The sequence below is a fragment of the Mobula birostris genome, chromosome 31 (assembly GCF_030028105.1).
Source record: "Mobula birostris isolate sMobBir1 chromosome 31, sMobBir1.hap1, whole genome shotgun sequence".
Classification (NCBI taxonomy): domain Eukaryota; kingdom Metazoa; phylum Chordata; class Chondrichthyes; order Myliobatiformes; family Myliobatidae; genus Mobula; species Mobula birostris.
This window is the reverse complement of record NC_092400.1, coordinates 19,926,311-19,946,944: the sequence shown is the minus strand read 5'-3', so window position 1 is coordinate 19,946,944 and position 20,634 is coordinate 19,926,311. Positions and strand designations below refer to the sequence as shown.

General features: G+C 40.4%; 1 protein-coding gene across 11 annotated transcripts in view; it reads left to right on the top strand.

Moving 5' to 3' along the window:
* The window catches only part of LOC140190872 (P2X purinoceptor 4-like), a 63,975-nt gene that overhangs the window by 5,018 nt on the left and 38,323 nt on the right, over window positions 1-20,634 (top strand). For 10 of the 11 annotated variants that reach the window (XM_072247783.1, XM_072247778.1, XM_072247786.1 and 7 more), the window contains exons 2-4: window positions 12,608-12,755; window positions 17,843-17,914; window positions 20,241-20,313. In XM_072247783.1, coding sequence (XP_072103884.1) covers window positions 12,608-12,755; window positions 17,843-17,914; window positions 20,241-20,313 — 293 coding nt within the window. The remainder of the gene's footprint in view (window positions 1-12,607; window positions 12,756-17,842; window positions 17,915-20,240; window positions 20,314-20,634) is intronic. The other variant, XM_072247781.1, reaches the window with a different exon arrangement.

Genomic DNA, 20,634 nt, shown 5'->3' with positions numbered 1-20,634 from the left:
ATCATGGATACTAACAGATAATTCAAGGCAGTTAAAATCTTGTCACCAAGAGTAATAAACCAAAGGGCTTGGAATGTTTTAGTAAGTAGCATTGATTGACAGCAAAAGTTGATAAAGTATAGATTGAATGTAAATTAGTAAGAAACGTAAGTGTAAGAAATTCTGCTACAATGTATAAAGCATGATATAGATTTGGGACTCATGGAAAACAGCAACAGGAGAAATTATAATGGGGAAATAAATGAAATATTGAGAAATTAAACAATTATTTGGATTCTGTCTTGTCACTGGCGATAATAAAATAAAATAACTGGGCCCAGAACACACATATTCTTACAACTCAAACATATTTTATTTACTTGTGCACAGGGAGAACAGCATGGCTCCCATCACCCACACTGCTCTGAATCCAGGGTAGAAAACTGTATACAGAATTAACTTATCAGTTATGGATATTGACCATTTGGTAAATTGTATATGTTTGAGTTTTTAACTTGCAAGATCAATTGCCATTCACAGGAGAGATGTTAAAACTGAACAGGAACTACAAACTGACAACTGATGATACTTTGAAGTTAGTAAAGCAATTGTCCCTTAGTTGTTGGGTGTGTTTAATATCCTTCCATTATTTCCATCTGTTTCGGGCACCCTTACTGTGTAAAAGGGAAGCTGTGTTCTTCTAGATTGATTACACACTGCCACAATCATTCTCACCTACCTTGTCTGCAGTAAGCAAGGTTGGCTCCAGCCATCTCAATTCAAAGGTCTCACTTGACTACAACTTCTCCAGGCTATCCTTGCCTGGACATTGTCTTTAATCCTGGCCTTACCACAACTTTCAAACTCCCTCCAATTTGTCCTGTAGAGGACAATATAAATCTTACTTAATTTCAACAGTGCTGAGTTTCTGAAACTCAGGGACTGTTGGCTGTTGATTTCAGAGACATATGTACGATACTCCTGTCTAATAACGGACAAGTACTATCTCTCTTAGGCAACAGGAAGTCCAGCTCTGGTTGATTTTGAAGGGTCACGGTGCAGATTGCCAGCATCTTGGCAATAATGTCATTGATAGCCTAACTTGTATCATGTAGCACTGAGGGTGTATCATTAGCCAATTTCTCTAGCAGCACCGAGCCCCCATTAATGCTGTCACAAACCAGTCTGGTAAGTTCCCAGAACAGGAACACTACAATCCAGAAGCACTCGGTTTCCATAGTCTTTCGAAGGTAGCTCCACACAGCAGGATGTAGAGAGGGAGGAGGCAGCTAGTACATCTATGGTACCACGTAGGCCAGATGACAACAACCCCTCCATGGCTTTGGTTCAGGTCATAGATCCCATTTTAGGAGTACTCCTAGCCACTAGTGATAGGCTTATCAGCCACATACCCATTACATAACAGTAACGGATTTGAAAGTTATCGCTTGTATAGATATTGCACATACTGTTACCAAATCTAGTCCAGTCCTATGATGAAGCATACTTCACCCCTATCTCTATGTAGCAGCTTCAGAGCAGGGGAGGTTTTGCAATCATTGTACGTTTGTATGTCATTTGATACTATCTGTTGTGTATTTAATATTTCAGTACAATTCAAGTAATATTGTAAAGCATTCTTGGTTGTTTAAATAATTCATTACGGGTTATATGTAAAAATAAGTGAATTGTGTACGTAATGATGCTACCACGTCTTGCTTAAAGTAAAAAAGAAAGTACATAAGTTTTCCTGGGCTCCCATCTTTTTGCTTTCAATTAGCTTAATATTTTGGAGTTACAAAACAGAATACTATCCCTTAAAACAAACTTGTCATGATTCAGGGGTACAGCCCACATTGGCAAGTCTCTTTCCAAATGTATGGACAACCTCTGGAGCACATCCATGCTGACTGGTTAGTATGCAACGCATATCGATAACTAAGGCGAAGAAAAGTGTTAGGAGTGTTAGTGTTGTGAGATACTTCTACATTTAGCCAGGTTACCCAAAAATTATGATGCATAGTGATTACTTATGGTGGCAAACAGCACAAATCAAGAGTTTAGTCCATCAGTCCTTATCATCAATGTTCTTCTGGCCATTTGTTCCCTGGTCTGCTGGCTTAATTTACAGGGTGTTCCTCGGACCTTTAAATAGGATATATGGTCAGCGTCACTTGGAATGGACCTTCACAGCAGGCAGTTCCAGGCAGTTCTTTTGTCAGTAGGCTCTCACCAGCACCCAATCTCCCAGCTGGAATTTGTGACACACTGCAGCCAGCATGATCTTCCAGCTTTAGGTAACTGTTGACGGAAACCTTTAAGAACTTATATTAGATCTATACAATAACGCAACATGCTTTCACTCATAATATGGATGCCCATTTGTCTAATTAAAAAGGGAGGGGTGACTAGCAAGCGCATGGGGACATCCCAAAACTGTCTGATGTGGAGGTAGGCCTGTTTCACAGCCTGGAGCGCAGCGCTGGCCACCTTTGCTCAGTCGCATTGCACAGTTCAGATAACCTGCATTTCTGGGCCTCGTTCTGTCTTTCAGCTGCCCTGTAAGATTGAGGGTAGTAAGGACACGTGAAATGATGTTTACCCTACCAGACCTTTGTCAACTCCTATATAACTTGTAAAGCAAAGACCATCATCACTTGAGAATTTGTCAGGGATCACGAACCTAGGAATAAGTTCTCATGATAAAAAAAATTAGCTACAGTTGCAGCATCATTTCCTTAAGTTGGATAAACTTATACTCATGGAGACAACAAGCAAAATAACAAGTACATAATCACAACCCATACATTTAGGTAACTGCATGAAGTCGGTTTCACAATATACAAAAGGCCTGTGGGAGAGCACAGCAGCAGCAGGTACCAGCAATGTCTCTGGCAAATCAAAGGTTGCTGCTACTTTTCCTGCTATGGTCGAGAATCTCTCATTTTATTGGTTTAGAGATACAGTGCGGAACAGACCCTACGGCCCTTTGAACCACGCCACCCAGCAACCCACCGATTTAACCCCAGCCTAACCACGGGACAATTTACAATGACCAATTAACCCACGAAGCGGTATGTCTTTAGACTGTGGGAGGAAACCGGAGCACCCGGAAGAAACCCACACATGCACGGGAGCAAATGTACAAACCTGTTTTCTGATTATGCCCACCATCCTTTATAGTCTCGCACATAGTGTGCTTTAGTCCATAAAGCTCTTTCAGCCTCTGAAACATCACGCTGTAATTGTGCTAGTTCGTCAAAAGAACTTGAAAAGTTTTGGCAGCCTGCCTGATCACACTGCAGTGCTACGTGGCCGTAAGGATCTGCTGTTGCTTCCTTAGCAAAGGAGTCGGCTCGTTTGTTCCCACTTGTCCAGGGGTTCCTGATCTTTTTATGCCATGGACTCCTACCATTAACTGAGGGGTCCACAATCCCCAGGCTGGGAACCTTTGCTCTGTCATCCTTCCTGTTAGTATGAGCCACATAATTTATAACAGCAATAGCAGCAAATAATTGGAAAGCAGGGAAAGGTTCATAGTTAGTTCACTATATTTTATTGGAGTTCTGAAGAGGTGAGAAACCCAAGTAGTTTCCATAATTGTCCACTGGCATAACGAGGTTGGCTGTCTACAAACAAAAGCATACCCCTCGTGGACATCCCCATCCCCTATCGTGTCCACCATCCGATCTCCATGTTTGGTGATGTGAATCAAAGGACTATAAAATCATACATTTAGAACATCATTATCTATAATATAGCTACCTAAAAATTAAGACATATCAATGTCACTATGACTAGTGATGAAATGTCTGTAAGCTAATTGCTAAGCTCGGCAAACACCGCAACATCAAATATATCTACTGTGTTCAAAACAAAAATATTACCAGTCACAGGTGGTTACGTGAGCCATACATGTATAAAGCAGGTAATGTTAAAGTTTACAGTGAAATTTTAAACAGAAGTTAATCAAGTTGAAGTTCAAATTAAGTGTCATTTAACCATACGTAAATACCCATGAATACAGCCGTATGTTATTCTGGTGCCAAGATACAAAACACAGTACCAACAGTCATACACATCACAAGACACATATAAGACAGCAGTGAAATACAGTCACACAAAAAAATATAGTCCAGGACCCTGAGTTCATGAATGTTGCAACAGTCTGCATTTGAATACAATATGGCTTGTCCTTTGCCAAGTTAACACTGGGGAGGCAAGCACTGAATCCAGTTTGAACACCGAACCACATTGCCTCTGGTGGGGCATACCAACTCCGATGCCTCGCTCCTGGGTGACTGTAATCAGGCGACACTGTGGTTTGAGGCTTAGTTCTCATTACAATTGAGGCCACGCAGCCTCCCACCATCTACCAATAGACCAGTGAATATGTCTTGCAGCATTCCACATTAATAATGTCCAACAGGGTCTTGTGATCACAAGAAAATTGACTAAGATGATCACTCGCTGTTGGACTGGTCACTGCCTTCACACACCGATTCTTCTGACACCTCTCTGGTGCAGGCAGCAGCATGATCCACACCAAGTCCAGCTCCTTCGTTCCCTCTGCCAACAAGCAGCACAGTGATGGGGTAGACCTGTAGTACTGTAAGTTCTTAATGTCTAGCAGGGCCTTGCAATTGTAAAAAATGTTTTAAAAAGATACTAACACCTTTGGTTGGCCCATTAGAAGCTGTTACGTCCAAGCATGCTGCCATTTTATCAGGAGTGTAAAATGGTAATGATTAGTTAATATTTGGTTACTGTCAATTTATTTAAATATAAAACAAAGCTGTAAATTAAAATAATATTATGGTACAGCTTTCGCAATACTCTTAAAGCAAAGTACAATATTGCCCAGAGGCTAGGGTGGAGGAGCCAGAAATTATCATACAAGTATTGTCCCTATTCCCCTCAACAGTTTTAACCCCTTCATGTTGGAATTTCTTTGGACAATATTGTAAAATAGTCATAATTTTGCTTAACTCTTCTCATCTCACACAAGTAACAGTACTGTATATGTTTTCCTTTAACCGAGATTGCAATTTATTTACAATAACATTTATTAAGGTAGGTACCCCTACTTCTAGAATTAATCCAGAATACTTTTGAACACATTTACATATGCATTCCACATTTCATTAACACCATTGTCTTCTGTCCGACACTTTTTTATGCCAATCTACTGTGCGAGGGAAACATTTTCTTAGAGTTCCGACTAGATCAGTTCAAGGTACATTTGAATCAATTTCATTCATCCCCTCTGCACCCCTTCGCCTCCTGTCTCCTGTAATGCTATTGGCAGGGCACCGGCTGGTGCTGAACTCACCGAACACTCAGGAGGCACCATTTGGCACGAGCCTTGTTGAAACCGTGCCTGGGGAGGGTAAGGGCTCAGCACCTAGTTCAGACTCTGGGTGCCAACTGTTTCTTGTCTCACACAGAGATAGACACTGTTATCCTTTGCCTGTTCTTTCTGTGTCATTTTCTTCTTTAACTTTTGCTCACATTCTCTGCTTTTTTTACAGAATTAATCTTAACAATTTTTGCATTTCACATCTACCTTGAACAATCACAGGCCACCCTACGTTCTTCTCACATTTTCCTTTCTCTAACAACACGTCTGCAGACACTCACTTAGTCCATTCCGTCAATACAGTATATTTCTCAAACTATTTAATGCTTTCTGGTCCAAAATGTACAAACATACATGATACCGGAGTCTGTTAAAGGTCCGGGCAGGTGATTTTTACGCTGCCACTTATGCATACAAAATCAAGGTGCAAACACAGATGCAAACAGACAAACACAATTTGGAATTCCTTCTTTTTAAAAGCCACACCCTTACCAAATGTTCCTGTGCTCCCTCTGGAACTTGATTCAGACCAGGACTCTCTGCGGGGGATATGACCTGGCTCAGGCAGCCTTGTGCAGGACATGGCCCAGACCACTGCAACTCTGTGCAGGACACAACCTGGACCACAGTGACCTCGTGCGGGACATGGCCCAGACCACAGCAACTTAATACGGGCTGCGACCCGACCACAGCTGCAGTTTTCGTATGTTGGCAGCTGACTAAGGTGCTGGTGTACCTTGATGACTCCACGATAGGAAATATGTATCCCAGCAGCAGGCTCAGACCCTCACCCAAACATGAGCAGCCTAGGATCTAGGATCGATTGGCTACAGCAGCTGAATTACTTTCCCCCTTATAATGAAGCCAAGTGTTAGTCATCTTGATGGAACCTCCAAATAACTGTCATCCCCAATATTAAAATAAAACAACTAAAACAGCTGGGCCCAGAACACATGCACTCTTATGACTTAAACATACTTTACTTATTTGTGCACAAGGAGACCAGCATGGCCCCTGTCACCCACACTGTTCTGAATCCAGGAGAGAAAACTGCTATTTTTATTGGCTTATCATTTACGGGTATTGACCATTTGGTAAATTGTATACGTTTGAATTCGTTACTTGCAAAATCAATTGCCATTCACAGTAGAGGTGTTAAAAATGAATAGAAACTACAAGCTGACAACCGATGATACTTTGAAGTTAGTAAAGGAATTGTCCCTTTGTTCGGTGTAATTCTCATCCTTACATTATTTGTATCTCATCTGTTTCTGGCACCTTTTACTGTGTAAAGGGAAGCTACGTTCTTCTAGGTTGATTTCACACTGTCACAGTCATTCTCACTTACCTTGATGCTGTCAGAGGATGTTATCACAATTCTGAGATTTATGTGATTATTGGTGTGGACTGTAGTTTATATTGGTCTCCTTCAATTTTCTGTGTTTTCCTTCTAGTTGCCAATTGGTGAGTTGGGGGTTAGGGGTTTGTGGGTGACATGTTAATTTTTGTGCAAGGGAGGGACTAGGGATTTGGAGTCTGATGATCTTGTTGGTGTTTTTTTTCCATGGGGGGATTTGTTAGTTTTCTGTGTGCCAGAGAGGGGCTTGGGGGTTTGATGTCCTGCTGGGTGATATGTTAATTTTTGTGTGAAGGAGGGATTGGGGATCTGCGGTCTGACATTCATGTTGGTGTTTCCGTGAGGGGCATTTGTTAGTTTTTCGTGTGCCAGAGAGGGGTTTGGGGGGGTTTGATGTCCTGGTGGGGGATATGTTAATTTTTGTGCGAGGGAGGGATTGGGGATCTGGGGTCTGATGTTCTTGTTGGTGTTTTTTCCGTGAGGAGCTTTGTTAGTTTTTTGTGTGCCAGAGAGGGATTTGAGGGGTTGATGTTATTTTTGCTGTTTTTCTTCCTTGTGGGCAATAGGTTAGTTTTTTTGTGAGGGAGCAGGTTGGGGGTTTGGTATTGATGTTCTAGCTACCATTTTCCAGGTGGGCAATTGATCAGTTTTTGTGTGAGGGAGGGGTTGCAGGGTTTGGGGGTTTGCAAGTTTTGTTCCTTTTTCTTTCTTGTGCGAGTGGGGGAGGAGTTTGATGCTTTTCTTTCAATGACCTATTTCATGGCTATCTGGAGAAGATGAATCTCAGAGCTGTATTCTGCATACATACTCTGATAATAAAATGAACCTTTGAACATTTTCTAGTAAACAAGTTTGGCTCCAGCAGTCTCGCATCAAAGGTCTCACTCGACCACAACTGCCCCAGTCTATTCTTGCCTGGATGTTGTCTTCAGCCATTGCCTTACTACAACTTCCACAATCTTCACTGTAGAAGATGCAATAAATGTGGCAGAAGTGGGGCTAATAATGCCAAGAATAAAAAGTTACTGATGTAATTAATGAAGTTCTGGAGGAGCTAAAGCTAACCAAATCTCCTCAAGCTAGCAGTTTGCATCATAGAATTCTAACAGAGGTTGCTCTAGAGAAAGCAACATTCTGTAGATTTTCAGACACACTCAGTGAGTTCAAAGGCAAGATGTGTAAACACTAATTTTAAGAAAGAAGCAAGAGCAAGAAGAAAGCTATGGACCAGTTAGTCTTGCATTTGCTGTAAGCAAGATCCTAAAATCTATCATAAAGGGAGGCATTAAAATGGCACTTGGAATATTATAATATGATTAGCTTCACCTAATGAAGGGAAATAATGTTTCAAAAATATAATGATTTTCATTGTGGGAATATAGCTAGCTGGGTACATAAGGACCTGCAAGTGTATATTTAGACTTTTAAAAAGGCATTCTGTTCAGGTACCACTCAAAATAATGTAGGTATATACAGTACGAGTCATTGTAAGCTTGGCATAATGTTATGTAGGGTACCATGGATAAATCTTGGGTCCTTAGTTGTCCTAATGTTTTTAAATAAATGAACATTGCAATGTGTACAAAATTACTGCTGATTCAAAAGTAAATGGGAAAATGAACTGTGAGAGGGCATTGAGTCAGCACAATGAACAAACTGCTGGGGAAGTGGTTGAGACAGTTACATTAACAACATTCGAAAGATACTTAGGCCGGTTCATGGATAGGAAAGGTTCAAAGGATATGGCCAAATGCGGGCAAATAGGAGCCTTGGTCGGCCACCTACTACCACCATAATTGCAACCTCAGAGAAGAATTCACAGATGAGACCTGGATACTTTTTTTACTGGTAAGATTTAGATAATATAAGATGAGAAATTTCAAACATTTCAAAGGTATCTTATTCCATTATGCAGAGAGAGAGGGAGTACATGGGATTCCTGAAAAATCCAACTCTCTGAGATGCAGGTTGCTATTGATGCTTTTGAGCATGATAGGGAAAATGAATCCAATATGGGAACTGAAAGAATTCCAGTTCCTTAATTTCTAGCTGATTTGTGACTTTAGGCAACAAATCATGCTGTTATGATGCTTTCATTTTGAGGAAATTTTGCTGTGCATTTGCATTTAAGTCAACAGAGCAAACTAAACGGATAACCTTATTTGTTCTTAGCATATTCTGCTTGAACCAATTTGAAGGAACATTATACTCAACAGAGAGGATGTCATAATTTGTGACCTTGTGGTTCATAAAGGGCACAGCCAATTCTACCCACTACATGATAACAAGATGGTTGGACGGGTAAGGAGGAAAGTGAAGGAGAAGAAAGACAAAACTTTTTTGTTTGTGCTTTACATGAAAAACAATAGAGTTCCAGAAGCCTCAATTTCAATTCCAATTCCCCATTGGAACCACTCAACACCTATCCATCTCACAATGTGAAAGAAAATCACTACAAACTAAACATTAAAAAAAAATTAAAAGCTAAGTCTTGCCCATCTTCAATGTAACATAAATCCCACACCTTTTTGTCTGTCACATCTCACTGAAGACTCTTGATGCGCATCGCTAGGAGATAGCAATGGCCTCTGAAACTTTGTACTTTAGTTTTAGGTGAGCTAAAAATAATAAATCATCCTTCTTGCAGCTGCCTTGCAAAACTCCTCTAAATATTATATGACAATAAGATCACATTTCATTCTTCTAAACACCAATGAGTATGGACCCCTTCTCAACCTACCCTCCTGAGTCAACCCTTCTATCTATCAAACCTTCAGACCCAGTAAAAATGCTGTTCCAATGGGATACTGGAAGAAGGAATGGCCCTGGAAGTCCTCAACATAATTCCACAAATGGATAAGGGAATCTCCTGCTATTTTCACCGATGATCTTTTCTCTGCTGTTGAGTAAGTCTCAGAATCATTTTCTTCCACTGTATGCCACCCAGTATACCTACCTGCACTTAGATCATTTACCACATTAGGTTCATAGCCTTCTATGTCTTTGCAATTCAAATATTTCTCTAGATCAAGGGTTCCCAACCTGGGGTCCACAGATCCATTGCTTAATGGTATTGGTCCATGGCATAAAAACAGTTATAGCTTCACTGCTTCAGAAAATGCATCTATACTTCAATCACCATCTGAAAGGTGAAAATTTCCTGTCACTTTCCCTCAGTATCTTACCTCTCACCTTAAGTCCATGACCTCTTAACTATGCTCACTAGGAGAAAAAGATTTTTACCATCTACCCAGTTCATAATTTTATATATCTGCACCAGGCTACCCCTCATCCTCCTCTGCTTCAGGGAAAACAAACCCTGCCTATCCAGTGTCTCCTTATAATCATATGTCCAATCCAGACAACAGCCTGATAGCTCTTGTCCTCTCCGGCGCAGTCATATCCTTCTGAGAGAGTGGTGACCAGAACTACATGTAATATCCCACATAAGGCCTAACCGATGTGTTATAAACCTGTAACCTGGCATCCCAGCTCTTGTAATCTTTACCAATCTTGGCAGACATCCAATATGCCTTCTTCATCACCTTATCCCCTGTGCTGTCACCTTCAGAGATCAATGGACTTGCCACCAAAGTCCTTCTGTTCATTAGCACTTCCAAGAGCCCAATGATTTACTGTGTACATCCTTCCTTGTCTGCCTTCCCAAAATGTATCACTTTGTCAGGATCAATTTCCCTTTTCCATGGCTCCACACAACTTTCCAACTGACCCATAGCATGCTGTAGCCTTAAGCAACCTCCTTTGCCACCTATACCACCACCAACTTTTGCATCATCTGGAAACTTATTTATTATACCTCATACATATGCATCAAAGTCATTGAGGTACATCACTGACATAAAGGGTCCCAGCACTAATCCTTGTGCAATGTACCCATCCTAAGAAAAAAAGCGACCTTCAAACCACCACTACCCTCTGCCTCCTAATAAAGGCGGCACTAAAAATAGCACAGACAGAAGATGTACTCTCAGTAGGGGACACCAGTGTTCATAACCACAGGTTGCTCCATAGCGTCACCTCTGACCAAGCTAGCCGAGTCTTGAATAACTCTATCTTACTGTGCCTGCAAATGTGGTAAGCGATTGACCAAGAGTGATAAACCTACATCCCCATCCCCTGGGGGACGCATCTGTCTGTTGTAGTTGTGATCTCTGCATTGTCTGCAGGACTTGGATAGTAAATTGCCTTTGTAAAAAGATGATTGGGATAAATTACTATATGGTCTTTTTTTTGGTTGTCTGGTGAGGTTATGATGAATAAATTATTAGATTTAATAATACAACTTGCTACTATAGAATTTCAATTTAGATATCTGGGCTATTGGTCCAGTACCATGTGTAACCATTAGGCCATACTCATGACAACTCTGTGCATATCTCTGATTGTACAACTAGGATTGATATTTCATTGTGTATAGAAGCCACAGCAATTCTACGTAGATAATACCATAAAACTTCAATAGCCTGCTTTCCAGCTATTTGGAAATACTGACTGGTTGGCATCTGGCTCACCAGGCCTTTGTTCCTGCTCTCCCTTTCACAAACCAGGGCATTGGTATGTTGCAACGTGTACAGGAACCAGAAACTAGTTCCCACATTCCTTTTAATGCACTGGGTTTCAGTTTTTGTGCAACGTCTAACAAACCAGGGCCCAAGATCCCACATCCCATACTTAAGTTTGGCGATGACACCACTGTCATTGGCTGAGTGAAAGGTGCTGATGAATCAGCATATAGGAGTGAGATTGAAAATCTGGCTGAGTGGTCCCACAACAACGACCTCATTGTTAATGTCAGCAAGACCAAGGAGCTGATTATTGACCAGGAGGAGGAAACAGGAGTCCGTGAGCCAGTCCTCGTCAGGGGGTCAGAGGTGGAGAGAGTCGGCAACTTTAAATTCCTTGGTGTTACCATTTCAGGGGATCCGTCCTGGGTCCAGCACTTAAGTGCCATTACAAAGAAAGCAGGGCAACACTTCTACTTCTTTAGAAGTTTGCAAAGATACGACATGACTTCTAAAACTTTGACAAACTTGTAAGGATGTGTGGTCGAGAGCATATTGACAGGTTGCACCACAGCCTGATATGGAAACACCATGGAGTGCTATAGCAGGAAAGCATCGTCCCTCATCAAGGACCCCCCCCCCCCCCCACCATACAGGACATGTTCTCTCTTCTCTCGGCTACCATCAGGAAGAAGATATAGGAGCCTCAGGTCCACACCACCAGGTTCAGGAACAGTCATTACCCCTTAACCATCAGGCTCTTGGACCAGTGGAAATAACTTCACTTGCCCCATTACTGAACTGCTCCCACAACCTATGGACTCAGCTTTATGTCATGTTCCTGATATTTTTTGCTATATATTTATTTATTTATCTTTTTTTTTTTTCCTTTTCTTTTTGATTTCCAGTTTGTTGTCTTTTGCACATTGGTTACTTCCCTGTCCTGTTGGGCACGATCTTTCATTGATTCCATTGTTGTTCTTGGATTTACTGTGTATGCCCACAAGAAAATGTGACATATAAGTACTATATGGTTACATATATGTACTTCAATAATATATTTACTTTAAACTTTGAACTCCCTTTAAACACTCCAGGGCCCTAGTTCACACAAAAATTTATTATAGTACTCTGCAGAATCTTAAATAAAAGTGAATTAAATCTCTTTTGTAGTTCCCAACAACATCTAATAGTCCAGAAAAAATTTAACTCCAGCGTTGCCAAAATCTCAAATGCATTGGGCTAAAGGTTTACTGTACACATAACTCATTTCCTTTTAGAATCTATTGCAGTACATAGACACATAACTCATTTCCCTTAGAGTAGCCAAACATCCACTATTTTTGTCGAATGCTGACCAGACCATTTTGATTTGTTACTGTTTTTCAGATGGGTGTTTATATGGGAGAAAGGCTACCAAGAATTTGACTACCCCTTCTCCTCAGTCACCACCAAAGTGAAAGGTGTTGCCTTTACAAATTCAACTGAGTTTGGAGAACATCTTTGGGATGCAGCTGATTATGTTATTCCTCCACAGGTACAGTCTCAAACGTTGGGGGGAGGGGGGCGAAGAACTTATTGAGATTGTGAATATGAACATTTAACTTCTGCATCTTAAAATGGCTCCCTCTAGTTAAGTAAATTCAGGATAGTTCAATGCCTGTGAAATAGATTAACTTTGTAATGATCTCAGAAATCCTAGTAACAAGAACTTCAGCGATTTCAATGGTTCCATTCAACATCAGAGAATGTACACAGTATACAACCTGAAATTCGTACTCTTCACAGACGTCCACGAAAACAGAAGAGAACCCTAAAGAATGAATAGCAGTAAAACATTAGAACCCCCAAAACCTCCCCCCTCCCAGCTCCCATGCACAAGCAGTAGCAAAGCATCAACCCTTCCCACCCCTCCCCCTTCCCCACGTTTCAGCAGGGAGCATCAGCAGCCACCAGCCACCAAGCAAGCAATAGCAGAGCCCCCAAAGGGAGACCGTGATCTGCAGTCCAAGAAAAAGAACAATTGTTCACCCGACATGTCACTGCCCCTCCCCCTCTCCCTCTCCCCCACCCCTCCCTAATAAGGGACAGAGAGGAGTCACCCCCCTTTCCACAGCACCTTTAATTTTATTCATAAGTGTATGGATGGAAAGACTGAGTAAAGAAAGGAAATTATTATTATTAGATACTTAACACTGGCTCCATTATGTATCAAACTCATTTTAAAAGTGTCAATGTGTTCCTGTTCCAAATGCCCAGTATGGCTATTTGAGGTTGAAATTTTTCTCTGCTACTTTTAATGCAGTTTCTAATGCAATTTTGTCAGATTTCTATATATACGATTTTAAGAAGCAGTATGTGGGTGCTGGTTGCAAATAAGTCCCTCAATGTAGGGTACGTTCATCATTCGGTCAAGAAACAAATATGCATTTTGCTGAAGAAGTAATTTAAATACAATACTAATTCAGACAATCCAAATCCTAACAAAAGTAAAAGTATTTTGTAGTTAAGTGTCAGCCTGTACCATAACAATCAAATACTTCTGTGAACATTAATGTGTGTTTAATATGATGGTGGTTTGAGTTACCAAAATTGCTTTTAATTAATTAAAAAATCTTTAATAAGGTACCTATTTTTCCATTATAAGCTATACAACTGGATGTATTTCAAATGCAGAGGGAATGCACCAGATTTATAGGGAAATAACAATGAGTGTATTACCCATTTTTATAATGGAGGGAATCAACTTTTGGAATATGTACATGAGCAGTTAAGTGCAAAAATTCAGAAGTTGATGTTAGAAATTTCATTGATTTCACCATTGCAATCTTCCCTGGTATAATCAGCAGAAATACGAAAAATCAACTTTTTAAAAAATGAAGTCTAGAGGTAGCCTTAATTTTTAATGGCACACTAAATCATGTTAACTGCTTAGAACCTATCTAATTCTAAAACACTCATTTTATATGTGTCACTATAACTTCCTCCAATAATTATTTCAAATTTCCATGTTTCATTTGGTTTTAAAGAGTTTATGCTGGTTCAGACCACACATTAATATTGCATGATTTAATCCTTGGCTTCTCTGTAAATGATTAAAAACTTAGTTTCAAAAGGGTGGCATGTAGCCAGTTGAACCTTTTCATTCTTTTCGGTAATCCAGGTTCCAGCCAGAGCTGGGCGCTATCTGTGTGGAATTTGCATTACTGTATCTCCTCCCTGTGATCACATGGGTTTACTCTAGGTCCTTGGACATGTGGTTCAGTAGGTCAATTGGCCACCGTAAATTGTCCTAGTGTCGTCGGTGAGTGATGGAGGCTGGGTGGAGTGAATGAGAATGTGGACAGAGAGTAAAAGGTAGAGTTAATGTAGGACAGTGTAAATGGGTGTTGGAACTCTGTGAGCTGACCTGACTTTCTGTGTTGTATCCCCGTATGATTCCAGAAATAGAGCTTTTTATTTCTTGGTTTTCCGGCTGTGAAGATTAGTCAATGTGATCGGTTGCTCTTTCAACACCATGATATCATGCTGCTGGAAGGATCCAAGGTATCTCGAAGGCTAAAAGCTGATGAACGTTGATGATAATAAAGGGAATACTTTAATGAGATTGTGAATATTTTAGGCACCTACAGTTTTGCAGTAGCAGGTTACTAATCAAAAACTGCGGGAAGCAGCTTGTGCTATGTCATAAAGATTTTTTTGAGTGAAACATTTCATTTCTGTTTGCGAAAGCATTTACTCTTTCATTTGTCATTCGTTGGCAATAGTAAACTGGGTGCCTTTCTTCTGAGCGTGAGATCTCTACATTTCAGAACTTTGAGTGTCTTCAGGTTTTTAAGGGAATTAGAACTTTCTCCAGCTGAAGTTGGTTGCATTAGTTTAAGAAGCATATACAATCATTCTTTCTGCTGCTGGAGGCATATATATAAACTGGTATCTAAGGTGTAGGCAAGAAGTGGTTTGTTTGACTGGTTTACACAGTAAATTAAAGGGTGACTTACCTTCACTGGCTGGTCAGTAAACTAGTAAAGTTATTTTGATTTATAGATCCTGAATAGTCTAACATTACATTTATTTCAATGAATAAGAATTGAACTGGATCCCTATCGGATTATTGATTATCCTTCATCACTTAACATTCAGGCAACAGAATTAAAATCGTATCACTGCTTTTCTCAATTTGGCTGCAACGGGAATCTGTTTCTCTGCTTAAAATGTATTTCTACACTCATTTCAATCACTTATCTCAAATTTGTAGAATAGGGAGTAAGGAAGTTCTGTTTCACTGTTTCTCTCTCTCTCTCTCTCTCTCTCTCTCTCTGCACTGGTAGATTACATCATTACAGTCATGTCTCAAAATGTTCAGGAATTAAAAGCAATTTTGTAGCTATTTATGGCTTCAGTCTAGGTAGAAAATTATTAATGAATAAAACAAAAACTTTTAAAAAATTCAATTCCCTGGCCCTGACCACCTCATTTTTACCATGGATTTATAGTCCCTATACACTTCTATCCCCATCAAGAGGCCTTAAAACTCTGCACTTCTTTCTCAACAAAAGAACCAACCAGTTCCCCTCCACCAACACCCTCCTCTGTTTGGCAGAGCTGGTCCTCACCTTCAACAATTTTTCCTTCAGGCCCTCCCACTTTCTCCAGATTCAAGGGGCTGCCTGGGCACCCACGTGGGCCCCAGCTATGCGTGCCTCTTTGTTGGCTACATAGAACAGTCCACGTTCCCAGCCTTCCCTGGTAATGTTCTCCATCGCTTCCTTTGCTACATTGGTGCTGCTTCATGCATGCATGCTGAGCTTGTCAATTTCATCACCTTTGCCTCCAACTTCCACCCTGCCCTTAAATTAATTTGGCCCTGACACCTCCCTCCCCTTTCTCAATCTCTCTGTCTCCATCTCTTGGGGACAAAATGTCTACTGATATCTTTTATAAACTGACCAATTCCCACAGCTATCCGGACTATACCTCTTCCGTATTTCCTGTATGAATGCTACTTCCTTTTCTCAGTTCCTTCATCTCTGCTGCATCTGTCCCTGGATGAGGCTTTCCTTTCCAGGACATCAGAAATGTCTTCCTTCTTCAAAGAACAGAGTTCCCCTTCCTCCGCCATTGATGCTGCCTTCACCCACATCTCCTCCATTTCCTGTACATCTGTGCTCACCTCATCTTCCAACCACCTTAAGAGGGATAGAGTTCCTCTTGTCCTCACCTTTCACCCCATGAGCATCCTCATACAACACAACTTCCACCACCTCCATGGAGATCCTAATACCAAGCAAATCTTTACCTCCATCCCCCTCCACTTTCCACAGGGATTGCTCCCTCCATGATTACCTTTTCCACTCATCCCTCCTGGCACTTAGCCCTGCAAGCAGTCAAAGTGCTGCAACTGCCCATTTACCTCCTCCCTCGCCTCCATTCAGGGCCCCAAACAGTCTTTAGAGGTGAGGCATCACTTCACCTGTGACTCTCTTGGGGTTGTCTACTGTATCCAGTTCTCCTGATGTGGCCTCCTCTACATTGGTGAGACCCGTCATAAAGTGGGGTACCGCTTTATCGAGCGCCTCCACTCCATCTGCCAAAAGCAGAATTTCCCAGCGGCCAACCTTTTCAGTTCCTATTCCCGTTCCTATTCCAACATGTCGGTCTATGTCCTCCTCTTTTGCCATGATGAGGCCATTCTCAGGGTGGAGGAGCAACACCTCATATTCCATTTGGGTAGCTTCCAACCTGATGGCATGAACATCGCATTCTCCTTCCAATAAAGAAAAATTCCCTTGCCTTCTCACTTCTTCTGTTCCCCACTCTAGCCTCTTACCTCTTCTCACCTGCTTGTCACCTCTTCCTGGTGCCCCTCCTCCTTCTCTTTCACCCATGGTCTACTCTCCTCTCCTATCAGATTCCTTCCTCTCAAGCCCCATCCACCTGACTTCACCTATCACCTCCCAGCTATCCTTCTTCCCTACCCCCACCTTAGTAATCCTGGGTCTTCCCCCTTCCTTTCCAGTCCTGAAGAAAGGTCTTGGCCTGAAACATTGACTATTAATTTTCATAGATGCTGCCTGACCTGTTGAATTTCTCCAACATTTTGTGTGAGTGGCTGAGTTGGTCTGAGATCAGAGTTTTCCTTCTCCTAGATGAGCTGCCAACCACGGCTGACTAGCCCCACCTGCCTGAAGCGACTAGTTTTAAGATGTTACTCACCACCCCCCACCCCCACTTTGCCCTTATCATGTCAGTAGAAATGGCTCTGCTGGGCTTAGTAGCTAAGGACAGGAGCTGGACTTGGTTGTCAGATGCTATTTGAGACGCACACCATTGGGAACATTTAATAGGTAGTGAGAGCTTGTCTCCGTTACCACCCCCAGCTATAACAACCTCAAGGAACCAAGATTAATTGGTCACTGCAAATTGTCCTTAGCGTGTGGGTGAGTAGCTCAGTCTAGGGGGAGTTGATGAAAATATGGAAATAATAAAATATGAAGTAGGATTAGTATAAATTGGCCTTGATGGTTGGCATAGACTCAGTGGGCTGAAGGGCCTATTTGCATGCAACTTGACTGTAATTTATTTAAGACTATGTATGTAATAAAACATTTATTCTCTCAACAGCAAAAATCATCATTTTTTGTTATGACCAATTTTGTTATGACGAAGAATCAAATGCAAGGCAAATGCCCTGAGGTGAGACTCCAGCAGTTAATCCAGATGATGAATTGCTGTGGATGATTCTATATCTAAACATACATTATTTACAATTCAAATAGATCATAGCCCATTAAACCATAGATTTAATCACCAAGTCACATTACAATAAGTTAATTTATCTTTGTATTGTACCATTGTAAGTCCCTTGATCCTTTAGTTTCAGCATCAGAAAAATATCGATAATAAGACTTTTACAAATTTTCACTCAATGTTAGATATTTGGAATTTAATACTCTAGTTTTTTATTGTTCCAGAGCTCTTGCTTTCATGCTCCCACATGTACCAAATTTTAATCTCTGACTTCCCTATTGTCACTCTTTTCAGTGTTGTGTCAAAGATGGGATTCACGGAAATACACACTAATAAAGTGACCACGTTAATGGGTACAGAAGTACCAAATAAAGTGGCCACTGAATGTAATTATAACTTCAAAAACTTTTCCTAATGTTTGTTTAATTATGAATGATAGGTACTTCATGTTTTCCCATGCCTTTATTCCAATTAACAAATTTCATTCATCTCATTTTGCAAATTCCATTTGACAGTTTTTTGGTGAGTTCCAGAATTACTCTATGTTCTACAGTAAAAATTCACATAATTTCACTCCTAAAAGGACTAACTTTAATTTTGTGTGTTGATTCATTGGATAAGGAAATAATTTGCCTAAACTATCGAACCTTTCCATAATTAAATATAAAAACTCCTAGATCCTCATATAACCAGATCAAGATGTATTTCCTGTGGCGGCATTCCAAGACCTATAGTATTTAACCAAGGTTTTATACAAGAGAAGTTCAATTTCCTCATTGTTGAATTTTTAAGCCTATTCAGCTAATCCCTGATCTTATTTGATTATGGTTTGTGTCAAAGGTTATTATACATGGATCATCTTGCTTCTTCTCCACAGCTCCTTATTTTTCACTAATAAGAAAATGTCTCAGTTTTATCTTTCTTGGATAGAAAATAGATGAGCCCACACATACCCAAATTGAAGACTATCTGTCATAGTTTATCCTCTCACTTGGTGCATGTTCCTTTGTTACTTCCTGCTCCCGTCTACTGTGGCTCCTACCCAGCCTCTTTGTTAACATGGTTTACAACATTCTATTTCTTTATTCTGTTTTCTATTTATATAGAAACCTGAAGAACACCATATATTAGGTTCAGTTTTATTTATTCTATGTACATCAAAACATACAGTGAAATGTATCATTTGCATTAACAACCAACACAACTAGGAAGTACTGGGGGCAGCCGTACGTTCCAGTGTAGGGGTTGGTAAGATGTACACCCTGCCTCTTACTTTCTACATGCCACAAGATTTGCTTCAGTCTCCTTTTGCTAATGTGGAACTTTACCTAATCCTTGCTGGAAGTGTATATCGTTTACACAAAGAAACATTTTTAGATACACATCTATCTACCATGGGTTATTCCACATGAGTCTCCCAAATTTTCAAGAAGTCAATATTACACTGATAATCCCCATTTGTTTCCTGCTTTTGATTGCTTTCCTCCAAAGTGACCATACCTCTTCTTAATTTGATGAGCTACATCAAACACATTACTCTGATCTGATCGGTGTTCTGTGGATTGTTAGTACTATCATGCAGAAATATTCACATTCTGGTGCTTAATGCATGCAGATTAGCCTTGGCAGGATTGCCAAGTAAAGTAACAAAGTGTTGACTGCTTCCTAAACTTTCCCACCAAATAATTGCCCTGTTCCTCTATAAGAATCCTTCAAGAATATGATTTAATTGTGTTTGTTATAAGGACATAAAAAGGAACTAATACAGGCTATAAACCAGTCTGTCAATCTGTAGATTAGGGCTGATCCACTTCCTGCTTATCTATTCTCTCTTTATTTTCTGCATATTTGAAAAATTAATTTTGAAAACACTCAACATATAAGCACTTACAGCTCTCTGGGAAAGAGCTTCAAACATTCTTTTTTTCACTCTGGGAGTTTCTGTATATGATATACAGAATGATGGCAAACCACGCTAGTTGCAAGATAAGACATAAGGTGCTTTCATAATGTATTTGCTTAAGATAAAGAATTGGAATAAATGGGTCCCTTTCTGGCTACAAGGACACTACTGGTAAAGTGCCTGAAGCATCAGATATGGGTCTTCAATTATTTACAATTTATTTTAATAAACCTAATAAGTAAATAGTTACAGTATATATATAAACAAACAAACATGTAAATGCTGTAAAAGTATATGGTCTGTCAGAACACCATTTTATTGTATTAATTCAGTGACTGTTGACAAGTTTTCAATATTTTTCTCTTTCAGTTGCCAAGTGAAAAATTTAGATGTAAATCAGACAGTGATTGTACAAAGGGACATCATAGTCGTCATAGCAATGGTATGTTACTGAAATAGCATAATAGAGTGAAATACTGGTCAAAATGCAGTATATGCTGCAGGGACAAGAAGTAATTGGGAAGGAGAAGGGAGTAAAACATGATAGATTAAAGGAAATACCAAGGCATTTTGAATAAGTGCATCTGGTTCACTTTTTTTTCCCCCTTCTGTCAAGATATCGACCATGCTTACCTGGACTGCCTATTCTCAGGTCCTGCCCCATCAACGTGTGAGTTAATTACCCCTGAACCAAGGAGGCAATTATGAAAGGGAATCAATGCCAACTTTGCTAGTCATGTCCAAATCCTTATGAATTTTTGAG